This window comes from Camarhynchus parvulus, chromosome 1 (genome assembly GCF_901933205.1).
Source record: "Camarhynchus parvulus chromosome 1, STF_HiC, whole genome shotgun sequence".
Lineage (NCBI taxonomy): Eukaryota > Metazoa > Chordata > Aves > Passeriformes > Thraupidae > Camarhynchus > Camarhynchus parvulus.
The window spans coordinates 85192151-85204676 of record NC_044571.1 but is presented as its reverse complement, the minus strand read 5'-3'; the positions used below and the strand labels follow the sequence as shown (position 1 = coordinate 85204676).

Sequence of the window (12526 nt, the reverse complement as noted above, 5' to 3'; positions counted from 1 at the left end):
AAATAATAATGAAAAAAAATCTGCCCTCTCAACAAATACTAATACAAACTCCAAAAGAAGACTCCCTGTATAAAGCACTTGAAGATACATCCTTCAAGATCACTGCATCAACATTCATCTGGTGCTCTTGCTGACTCCAGCAAAGACTAAAGTTCTGTTCTGCCCTCAGGGAGATTAAGGGAATCCTACCACTGAATTCAGCTGGACCTCAATGATGAGAGAAACAAAATAATTCCCTGAGTGGCACATTTTGCCCCAAGTAAAGCGTGAACTGAGGAACCTGAACATCAGTCCCCTGTTGAACACCCTTGGTTCACTGTTTCCTTGGACACAAGAAAGGGTGGCTGAGAAAACAGGATGAGCAGACAGAATGATAATATTTTTAGCTCCATGACTGCAACACTAAGTGAGCCCAAGACTGAAGAAATTAATAAACTAGAATCCACTTTATGGAAAGCATCCAAAGGAACTGGCCAGAAAAAAACAACCAGATGGGTTTAAAATTTAAATGATTGTCTTGCAAGGACTTTACCTGTATTTTAACATAGATACTTAAGATATTAATATCTTTTATTAAAATTGTTGACTACTAGTGTGTATTGAGATGCATCTCTTCTAAGCCTGAAATGAACAGGTTAGACTTTTAACATCTGTCCTGAACAGATTTATTTTCCTTCTAAGAAAGCCTAAGTAGTAATTAGAACAAGTATGAAAAGTATCTGCTTTTCTCCAGAACATCTTCAAGCTGTCCAAACTCATCAAATCCAAAGAATTCAAAATAAAAATCTAGGCCACAGTTCACATTTTTGCACTTAATGGAATTGTTCCAGGAGAAGTTGACTAGAAACTTGAGTGTCAATCACAGTTGACTCTCTTCTGCATATAGAAAATTCCTCTCAACCTTTGTATTAGGAAAATTATCCCTTCCTCAGACACGTAAAAATTACTGAGTTATTCTCATATTTAAAAAGCAGTAAATTGGTTCTTCATTCAAATTATTTAATACTATGGGGGTGAGGGAAAAAGCACCTTTCTGATTTATTCTGGAATATCCCTTGTGATTTATCCTATTAAAGTCTGAACAGATTTCATCTCCAAAAATGACACTGATTCTTGCTAAATAAAATGCTCTGACCTTCAAGACAGCTCCAGCCTGACAGTTCAGTCTCCATCTGTATTCCTTCCCAAAGATAGCAGGCTGGGAGGGTATTATTTCATTTACCTGCATGTCACTCACACTAAGCAAGTGGCTTCAACCCTAGCAGAAGAAGTTCCCTGTGGGAATCCATCATCCATTTTGATCAGGGCCTTGCATTTTCTGCTGACTGTCCTAACAAAGCCCTGCTGAATGTCAGTAAGCTCTTGAGCTGTTCATAATCTCTATTTTGCATGAGAGGTGGACAAGAGGAGGACAGATTTAATGGCACTTTGCAATCCTTTACCATCTTTGACTGGCAAGCACAGATAACTTTCCCAGAGTTTTAGAGCAGGCTATGTGCAGATGAGCAAAGGCAAATGACTTACTCAGAGATGGAGAAAAATGAGGGCAGAGAGAAATTCCTGCTCCCCTCTCTCAGCAATATTGTCGTGATTTATTTTTGGATTGCACAACCTCACTCTGGTGGATTTTATTATTGATTACAATCTTCTGTGAAAAAGACAGCTCTTAAAACAATTTTCTACTCCCAGCTCTTGTATAGAATAGATGCTGAAACAACCTGTTAAAACGGTCAAGCTGGAATTTACCCCCCTGGCCTCTGCCAACTGTTTTCAGCACTGCAGAGAGTTAGTATTGTACTCTGCCCTAGCATGAACTGCACAGTGTTATACACTGGAGGCTTTTTTGTCACTTTGAGACCCTTCAGGGTGAAAGATGCTTAAATAAATATACATTGGTCATATAAAATCCCCCAAACTGCTTTCCTTTATCTGTGATAATGCATGAGCAGTGGAGCCAGGAACATTAGGGATTCACTTTTTATTTAAAACCGCAATCAATAGGCAAATCCAAGTGGTAAACTGGACTGGGCTGAACAGCAACTGAAATAAATATGACTGGGGTGAAGCAGAGAATACTTTTTTCCCCCTTTCATCCTCTCTTATTTCTCAGCTAGGTAACAATCCAAAACAAAAGACAAAACTTTTTATTATTCAAAAGACTTGATCGGCTATATTATTTGTAGTCTTAGAATATCTATCCCTCGTATTGGCACTGCCACTAGAAAATCACTGTGGAAGAAGAGCTGATTTCCCATTCAGAGTGTTCCTTGAGCTATTACAATTTTTTAGGAGAAAACCTGAGCAATGCATTGATATTCTAAACCCCCTGAAGCAATAACACTGCAATTGCAGCGATGGGATGGGCTGGTCCCTAGCCAAGAACTGACACTTTGGTGGGTATTAGTGGGCATGATGGTGTAGTCACTGGGAATGAGAACAGTTTCATGGTTCTGCAAGCCGAAAGTGAAATGGAGGTGATACTGCTTCCCTGTATACTTGTGACACAGTGATGTGCTGGGAAAGCACAGGGAAATCTTCCAAGTCCACAGTGATCCGACTTCTTTGTGGTTGTGTATGGTCTCTTCCAAACATCTGTCTTCTCCCTTTTATCACTCTCACTGTTTGGACAGTGTCAGTGCCAGTGTCAAACCATGACAACAGGATAGTGCCAATATAATTTAGGGAGCTCTGCAGGTATGTTAAGAGATTCAGACTCTATTTTAAAAGTGTTTGTGCTTTATGTGATTCCTTACACACAGGCACAGGGAAGAAATGGGATACAAAGTTGGGTGAGCTGGCAGAGGCATGAGGTTTGAATTGTGAATTGCTTCAGTTGTATTGTAATACGTGCACAGGCTTTGAACAAAAGCTGGGATTCTCCCCTTGGGCCCAGAGCCCATGTTCTGGAGGAGTCCTAGGAAGGAACTTCCTGCTCCAGAGTGGGAAGCCAGTCTCTAAGGAAAAGAGATGAGAAAAGGGAGATGGTTCCTTTTTTCAGCAGGTTCCCTACAAAACATCAGCACAGTACACCTTTTTATTGGTTTCTGTAAAATGCCAAGGGATTAATTTCACCAAGTTTTAGATGGTTGCAAAGTGGATGCTTACATCAGAGCTGGCTGCCTTAATTCCCTTTACATGCAGTGGAGAGAAATATCACCGTTTGGGGTAGGACTTGTCTGACCATTTTCAACATTTGTCTCACAAGATTAACTGTATCTTAGTTTCTGAAATGCAAGGGCATCTATCACCTCCTCAAAGGACAACCTCTGTTACTGGTAACTGTACAGCTCTGGCACCCACTGTGGTCAACAGACAGGAGCAGTCACACCTCCAAAATTAGTTAAACACAACCACTGACCTGGATAAACCCCTGGGGCTTCTTTGGATCTGATGTCTCTGTTTAAGGACACAAAACCACCTCTTTTTCTCTGCCAGCTGCCCACTTTCCCTCTGAGTTTTGCTGGCCATGTACATTTGCTGGTGACTAAAGAACCACCAAATTCCTGCAGTCAGGAGGTTTTTGTTCAGTGGGGATATGTTTCCATGGCTCCATGCTAAGCATCCTGCAGCTCAGACCCAGAGGATTTAATTATTGTAGCTTGTGTGAGGTACTGGTCTTTTTTCCCTGGGTGACACTCAATGGATTAATACCTAAGGAGGCCACACAGTGAGCTGGATTTGCACTTGGTCTTTTAGTGTTTGCAGTTTGTGTGTGATGCCCAAAGCTTTCTAGTGTGACATGCTGGGCAATAAAATTTTATACCAATGCCATAAGCCAAGCCAGAGATGGCAAGGGACTTTTTATCTGATCCTAGAGCTGTTTGCTGAGATACCTCTCTTTGTCACTAATTGTAGACTTCTCTCTACAATATGAATGGAAACAAGAAAGGAAGAATAAATTTAAGTGGCCATTTTTTGTAGATTTGCAAGACAGAAATGCCCTCTACGTTCCTGCAGAGAAGGCATCATGATTTGGTGATGCTTTTTGGCTTAGCTAACGTCCCTCATTTAGGCTGTTGCAGAGTTAGACCTTGGCTACACACACAGAGCTGTAAAGCCAAGCCTCTTAGTGGGTAGCTCCAGAACCTTTGGAGATCAAGCTCACCACAGCCTACATACTGGGGAGGAATTCCTTCCCCCTGAACTGAGGCAGCTTTAGCATATCGATTTCAGCTTTTCCAAACCACTATGATTCAGCCCTGTGGATCTCCCCTTTTGCACCATTACTGGTCATTGGTGTCAAGCTTAAGACCTTCTGGAGTTTAAAGCACTGGAGCTTTAGCTGAGACTACACACACTCATTTCCTTGAGGGTCATGTGAAAAGAGACTTCCTAGCAAGAAGTATTAAAGCAAATGTCACAGAACAGGCACTAAGAGAGCGGTGACTCCTTCAACACAGTCACAGATGGAAGGATTTGATCTGAAGCTCCTCACCTGCTTCCTCCCTCCGTCATCCCCTTTGGGCTACACTGAAGCAGGCATATCTTGGATTTCTTTCACTTAATTTCTTAGTTTTTAGAAACTGCCTAAAGGCTGAAGCCCTGCCAACTCTGCTTGCCAATCTGCAGCACTTGTGACCAGTCCATCGATCTTCCTTCAGTTACTGCTTTCATACACAAAACCTCTTCTCATAACAGGTATGCAGCTGCTGCCCTTCACTGTCAAAGCAGATGCACTTTAGTGGCTGTGTATTTCTTGGGCATTAGGGATACAACCTGGCTGTTCCAAAGAGAAATGAATTTTTCTATAGTCTTCAAATGATGTGAAAGAATACCTGGGGGCTGGAACTCAGCCTGATGAGGACAATCAGTGGAAAGGTCTTGGATACCAACCTCCCAGCCCTGCTAATAGATGCTTTGGGCCAGTCCATTATACTGTGAAGCTCAGCCCTTCATTATTGTTCTGGCAATAGGATAAAAAATCAGTTTCTACACCATTTCATTTCCAGGCATGCAGATGAAAGAACATTTCTAGTTTAGCACAGCCTCTATGAAGTCAAAGAAATAGTAAATGCAAAGCATGTAGCAAGAAAAATCCCCAATCCCAAATGCAAAGGAAAACTAAACACACACAGAGCAAAAATCCCAACTCCACACAGTCTAAGCTTCTGAATTAGAAAAGCAACCAGGGAGAAGGATGGGAAACTTGTCAGAGTCAGAGAAGTCCTCGCAAACACAGTCAGTGACAGGAAGTTGACATCTTCTGGAATGCAACTGATTGGATCAAACCCACTGAAACTCCAGTGAACCCAAGTGACAAATATTCTTAGTGACAAAGCTCCAATTTAAGAGTCTCTCTTTTATCTTGTTTTCTTGTCATTACTCTTTTATTGCATTTCCCGGCTAAGGTTCTGAGTTGCACTACCTCCTATTTGAGTCTGACAGACTTTCACGTGTCAAAGCTCTCTATGAAAGCTCAGACTGAAAAATGTTACAAAAACTAACTTCCCTGGGTGAATAATGCTGGGGCACATAGGGATCTTCATTATGCTTGTTAAACCCCCCCCAAACCCAAATGAAGGCTTTTCACTGTATTAGAATTATTTTTCCATCCTACTTGTTCCAGTAATCTGTATCCTGATGCTGTTCCCATTCTACTTTCTTGGTTAATTCCCATCCATTTTTCTTCCCCCCTCCTCCTCCTGTTACCCTGCTTCTCCTGCCTGTATTTCCCCTGTCTCCAGCTATAACAGCTCATGCAGAAGCTTGCATGGCTCACATTGTGATTAATGGCTCCCAGTTCTGATGACTGATTGCCTACGCCAGTTTTAATCACGCCAGCTTCATTTGCTATTGAATCATCTGGAAATGGCACTTGTGGCTCACTGTGTAACAACATGCAACAAGACAGGGAGCAGCATAAGAATTCTCCACTGGTTGGCTTACCTATGTCTGAAATCTTTATTTCTGACAGAAGACAGGAAAGCAGGGAATAGAAGAAAGAATGAGGTGTTAGCAGCTCAGTTCGATGCATTATTAGCAGATTGAAAACTTGACAGTAACTGTATCACACAATGCAATAATAAATAAAGACTTAGCTGGAATGACACTGATGTATTTTATATTGGATATTACTTGGCAGTGAGCTCACTTATGTACTGCTGCATATCACAAAAGAAGTGTGATCTCACCTGCTTAGAGTTATTCACTCATACAAGAGATAGGACCATCAGACTTTATCTATCATTCAGTGCAGCACTGAGCTAAATAGATGTAGATGCAGATATCTTTACAGCTTTTTTCACTCTCAGTCAAAGCAGCAACACCTTGTGATTTACAAAGGTAACTTAAGAGTTGCACAGTTATGGGTGGCAGTTCATTGCTGTAACCTCATGAACTCCAGCCCAGAGGACTGAAATTATGCTGAGCTGGACATTTTTCATAGGTCTAAGTTACACACCCAGCTGCAGCTCTCTGTGACCCACAATGCATTTGCTTCACAGAACACTACACTCCAAACCCATCTCTGCAAACAAACCTTGGAGCCAAACAGTGAGGGTGTTAATCTCAAAGGAGATGCTGATTTGAGAAGACACAAGCAAACTCCATTTAATCCAAAAGCAATGGCTTTCCTTTTAGCCAGCCAACATCTGAACCCACTTACTTTATAGCACACCAGAGTGAAGAAATGTTTATTAGATCCAGTAACCTGAGTGTTTGCACAGATGAAGCAGCAATCGCTGCAGCAGATTTAACTCTGGAGTAAATTTAACTCTGTGCCTCTACACAACAGCCAGCAAGGCTACTCTGTCAAGGCTTCCAATTTTCTCTTCCCCAATGAGGAAATACTTTGCAAAACCTCTGTTTGGTCTGGTATTTCCACTGACAATGAAACAGGGATTGGGTTTTCAGAATTGTACTTCTGGGAAAGAGATATTAATCCTACTTTGTTGAAATGGGATTTGGACTCACCTAGGCTCTTCTGGAAATTTCACCTTTGGTCATTAAAATAACTTTCTGGCACTAGAAGGATAGATATTACACTCTAACGAGGACCAGGTCTGAAGCTTTATCCCAGCTTCCCACCTTACAAACATGAGAGATATTATGTTCTCATGTCTCATGGAACAGAATAGCAAAAGTGAGGTTCTTGCTTCCTTACTTGAAAGGTGCCCCAGCCCTCTGAGATGCCCATACCAAGGCAGTTATTCTCTAAGTGCCAGCCTTCTGGTGGTGGCTCTCTGGATTTTTTTTTCCATACACCATGATCTACAAGGATGGTTCTGAATGCCAAATAAGACTTCTGTTGAGGTCTAATGACCATGGCATGTTTGTGCATGAGGGACAAAGGGGATCTTGCACAAATTTGGCTGCAGCCCTTGCAGAAATGCAGAAATATGTTTGTCCTCAGCAGCAGGGGATATTAAATCTGAGGAGGGAGGGTCTTACTTTCGGGAAGATTCTCACTTTCAGGCCAGATTTTGAGAGGTGAATGGGAATATTGAACTTTCCTAGCAGGCTATCCTCATACTGACTTCTCAGGACCTGAGTTCAGGCCTGTCAAGCACAGAAGACTCATTCAGGAACACTCCCTTAACTCTATCTGACTTTCCTGGAGTGAGGCTTCTCAGGCCATGCAAAGCCCAGAAGCAGGCCCCATTGCTTTGAAGTGGATGCTTGTATTTGTGGAAATCTTAGATAGGAAAAATATCCTCAGTGAGGTCAATTTGAAATTTGGTTCAGTCACAATTTATTCAATTTTCTCAGAATTTGTGACAAATAATATGTTTCCCTCTGCTTCATTATTTTTAATGGATGTTCCTGCCCCTTCCTCGTTATTTCTCCTGGTATATTTTTTCCTTTGCTTTCTGGCATTAAAAGGAAACTCTCCACTTACTTCCAGATGCTTTCCATCTGCATGTTCAGCCTGACACTGCTGCTCAGTTGGGAACTGAAGGGGGCTGCTACAGCTGTGCCCTCAAAAAACAACTAGAAAACCCCAGTCTGTGACTGCCTAGAGGGATCATCTTGTCTAAATTATGAGTGATTATCAGTCCTGATTCACCTTTACATATCATCATCAGTGCTGTGTCCTTCCAAGTTTAGGTTATCTCAGAGGCTGCTTGTTAATTTTAATCATTCCCACTGGTTTCAGACTACAGGAAAAGGCAGACATCAGCACAGCCTGATTTAGCAGCACAGAAATGTGTCAATATTTTTGGCATGTGATTCAGTTCTGGAAGAACTCGCTAGGCCTGTGTTTCTCTGGTGTAAATCAAAGTCAGCAGAGTTGCAGAAGAGGCAGATCCAGACAGCTTTTTCTCTGTTTTGCTGTGTTGTTTGATTTTTAGTTTTTTTAAGAGTTCTGCTCACTTTTCTTTTGGGTACATAGGATTTCTGCAGAACTTAAAGAGCATTACTCCAACGGCCACATTCAGCACAGAGTACCTCAGCTCCAGTATGTTGGTGACATTGCCAGAGGGAAAGATCCTTCGGATGTAGTTGAAATCTCCAACATAAAGACTTCCATCAGACCCACATGTTAGGGCAACAGGAGCCAGGAGTTTGTTTCCATCTGCCAGACCATTGCAGCTCGGACAAGAAATGCTCCGCCTGCGGCCGTTGCCCATAATGCTTCCAATTACAGGTGGCTGCTGGGAAATGAACTGGTTTTCCCCATTTCCTTTATGCAAGATGCCTAGAGAGAGAGAAAACAGTATTATGGAAATTAAAGAAACAGGGAGACTGAGACTAAAGGAAGCACAAACTGGCACTGCTGCATGCCAGCTGGGGAATCTGTTAAGTAGCAAGAAGGTTGATCATCTTTCATAGTATTGTTTTGTGATAGTTTCACATGAGGACCCTTTTTTTTCCTGAATTAAGTATTTCTTTTAGACCCATCACATTTCCTGCAGAAGAAAAATATGGAGGGAGAACAAGACTGTCTTTAAATGAAATGCACTTTTCAGCATCTTATGAATTTTTATGTGCCCTGTCTGTTCCTCCTTGCCCTGCAATTTGCAGTATACCAGGTGAAAAAAAAAAAAAGAAATTACATAGCTCATGGAAAAGTAAGGGCCAGGAAGACTATGGGACATTCTCTAGAGAAATGTTTCATCTGCAAAGTTTTAGAGGAGCTCTGCCTATTTTCCCTCTAAGTATAGCACTCTCAGCAGTGATGTGGGTTGAATTAGATGTTTGCTCCCATACCACTATTATCCAAAGGGACACAGTGCTTCCACCCTTGAACATGTTCTGATGAGCTTTAAAGCTTCCCTTCTGCAGTCCTCAGCAGTCTTCGAGGCCTCTGGAACGTACCATTCTCCTTTAGGACCCATGAAATCTCTTGTTTTGCAAGTACACTTTGCACATTGGAGGATGCCTCTGGGTGGATTTATGCTTAGTGACAGCTCCAATCTGAATAGGCCCCTCTTTGTTATTTTAGGAATATTTTCCTTGATAATACCCTTCTTTTAGGACACTACAAAGTTGGGCTGACATTCAACTACTTCATGATGGCCAGCTTCTTTTACATTTTGCAAACCAAATTGCTTCTAAATGTAGGTTACTAGAAATAATTTGCTAGTAAAATACATGAGAGAGTACATGTGTTGGTCAGGTTTCTTTCTTTTTCTTGAATTCTTAGTGATAAGAAGCAACTGGGTCTTGCAATGCTGCATTACTCTTGTTATGAGTCACAGACAACCTACCACTTTGTATGTTGAGGGCATGGTGTTTGTCCAGGGACCATCCTCCAAGTTTGGAAGCATCAATTTCATAACCCTGAAGCACAGCTGTCCTCTTCTCCCACAGGATTAAGTCTGGACAGGATTCATACTCATAACCTACTGAAACTGTGAACAAGAACAAAACAAAAGACTCCTTGGATTAGTAACTCAGAAATGCAGTGCCAGCACACACAGAGTCACAGTTGAGAAGGGGTATGAGAATTTCTACAGAAAATTGCTAATTCAATTGAAAATGTCATCATCATAATGCACAGTCCAAGTATTTTTTTCTTAAAAGTGCATTCTGCATCTAAAAAGATCAATGTCATTGTCAGTGCTGGGCAAATGTGCTAAAAATTTAAAAGATACTGTTTTAAGGATGTATTTTAAAACAATGGATATTAAGATTAGGACTTGATCTCTGGGAGTCCTTTCCAATTCAGGATATTCTATGATCTGAGAGTGTACACTGCTGATAGACTCTCAAATGGGAGAATTTTACTCCTATCTAATTTCTCTGATCAAAGAGTGCATGCCAGGAATTTAATCTCGATTATGATCTTTCTTGGAAGGTAAAGACTTGCACAATTCCTGCATGAGGCAGTGAGTCCCTCAGAGGCAGCAGTCTCAGCCAGGTTGACTTGTGGTCACTGTTAATGTCAAAAGTTTGCTTGCCATGATGACTAATCAGAGCCTTTCAGGAGCAACTCCACTGAATACACTGGAGTTGCTTAAAATTGTCAGCAGAAGGAAAATAATGGTTTTGACAGAATAATGATTCTTTTACAATTTTCTCTGAAGAAGCAGGACCATTTTCATTGGTCTGCTTTTCTTCTTCTAATCTTTACTGCTGAAGCAGAGTAGAACTGCAAGTTCCACACAAATGAAAAGCAATTACATAGATTTTTTTTTTACTAGATAGAAAAAAAACCTGTCTGATCTCACAAGTTTACCAGTGTCTTTGAAAAGTGCTGAGCACTGAGAGAACTCAGGATTCGCCATCAAACATAGCTTTTAGCAGATTGTATCAGAAAAAGATGTAAGTTAGGATATGAAAGGTCAATGTTTTCCACTGTTCTGGAGGTGGGAATCATTGAAGGCATGAATGCTGATGTTCTCAGACCTGCTTGTGTACTCTAGAGCTCCAGAGTTGTTTCATGGAGCACTCCAGGACCCACTGGTGATCCAGCATCTTAAAGAAGATGCACGTAGAGTCCTTCAGGATATGCTACATTTCTCAGCGTGGACTCTGAGCTGGGTAAGGCTCAGCAGGGTGCACAACCCAGCCTGCTCAAGGCAGCTAAGCCTGAGTGAGAGGAGGAAGGCACTTATGCCTGGAAAACCAGGCATCCTGCAACTCCTCTAAAAAGATTTATCTTCAGTTGAGCTATGAGGCATAATGAACCATCCTTCTGTCAACAAGAGCTGTATTTGCTAATTTGGGATCTCTCCCATTTTGCTGATACCATTTCCTGGCAGCCTGAAGGGACTAGTCCAGACTCAGTTGAAGACCTGTAACTGAATGTCCACTGGGTGTTGACAGATGGGAAGCAATCACTGCAGAACTGCATTACTTCTGCTCATTAAACACCCAGTATGGGATGGCATTCTTGAATGGGTAACAAAGAGGAAACTAAGATTAGACCAACCCTGAAGGTCAGGCACAAGGAGCAGTGGCAATCAGGGCTCTGTCCTAGGGATTCCTCTCAAAGCAGTGTTGACAGTTTTTGGCTATAGGTGAGAGGTAGCCAAACACTTCTAGTCCCAGTTAATTCCTTCTGTATGAATATGATGGGAGCAGCTTAGGATGTACGTGCTGGGCCATGAGCCAGCTAACAGGTAAGTACTTGCACTCTGTCCTTGAAAGTGTTCAAGGCCAGGTTGGATAGGGCTCTGGGTAACCTGATCTAATAGGTGTCATCCCTGCCCATGACTGGGGAATTCGAACTAAATAGTCTTTAAGATGCCTTTCAACCCAAACCATTCTGTGATTCATCTGCTGGGGAATGTGTGCTGCAGTGAATCTGCAGGGACCATTTGTGTGTCTGCAGTCAGACCATACTGATCTAGGACAAGGTTTATCACTGCCACTTAGTTGCTTCTAAAAGGAGGCACAAACCCTGGGGTCACTTACCAAAGGCTTCTGAGAGCCCATACACCTTCTGGCTGTAGACATCTGTCTTGTCCCAGATGAAATAGTAGGACAGGTCTGGGGCTGCTGCAAACCATTTTCTGAAGAGGCGTCCCTCGACGGCCACCATGAGGTGCACTTTCATGAGGTTGAAGGGGATGGTGGGGTGGGTCATGCTAATCCGCAGCACTGATTTGTAGCCAGCTGTGCGGCTGCTCAGGTAACTCACTTTTATTTTACTGCCAGAAACGTTAATCTCCTCTTGTAGAGCCTGTGGAAAAGCAATCCATGAGGTGTTAAATCAGCAGCGAGCAGACAGGAAAAGGCAGTGAAGCTGTAATTTATCAAACACACCTGTATAAAAGCTCTGGCAGGCATGTCTAAAAAGGCACCTAGTAGGCATCAAGTATGAAATCATATATGTAACTTATTTCTGGAAGCTAAGGAAGGCCTCCCGCCTTCTCCATCTCTGTTACATGGGAGAACAGGAGAACAAAGTGTCACATTAAGTCAGTGTTTACAAAGAGACTCACTATTAAAAGGAGTACCAGGACCCACAGAGAAAAGAGCCTGGGATCTCAGATAATTACAGCTCATCAGTTTAGCTTCCTTTTCCTGTCTTTTATCATCATAGGTTTTAGAGGCCTCTAATTTTTGTCTCCTAGTTTCCTTTTCCCAGTAAAATATTGCACTCTATTTGGCCTTAAGGATGTTTCCTGGTCCTGAT

The 12526-nt window shown here is 42.0% G+C and overlaps 1 protein-coding gene across 4 annotated transcripts in view; it reads right to left on the bottom strand.

Moving 5' to 3' along the window:
* Window positions 1-12526, bottom strand: part of TENM4 (teneurin transmembrane protein 4) — a 595878-nt gene that overhangs the window by 57747 nt on the left and 525605 nt on the right. For 3 of the 4 annotated variants that reach the window (XM_030971231.1, XM_030971250.1, XM_030971260.1), the window contains 4 exons: window positions 11803-12070; window positions 9651-9794; window positions 8389-8638; window positions 5887-5907 (listed from right to left, as the gene is read on the bottom strand). In XM_030971231.1, the coding sequence (XP_030827091.1) occupies window positions 5887-5907; window positions 8389-8638; window positions 9651-9794; window positions 11803-12070 (683 nt within the window). The remainder of the gene's footprint in view (window positions 1-5886; window positions 5908-8388; window positions 8639-9650; window positions 9795-11802; window positions 12071-12526) is intronic. The other variant, XM_030971240.1, reaches the window with a different exon arrangement.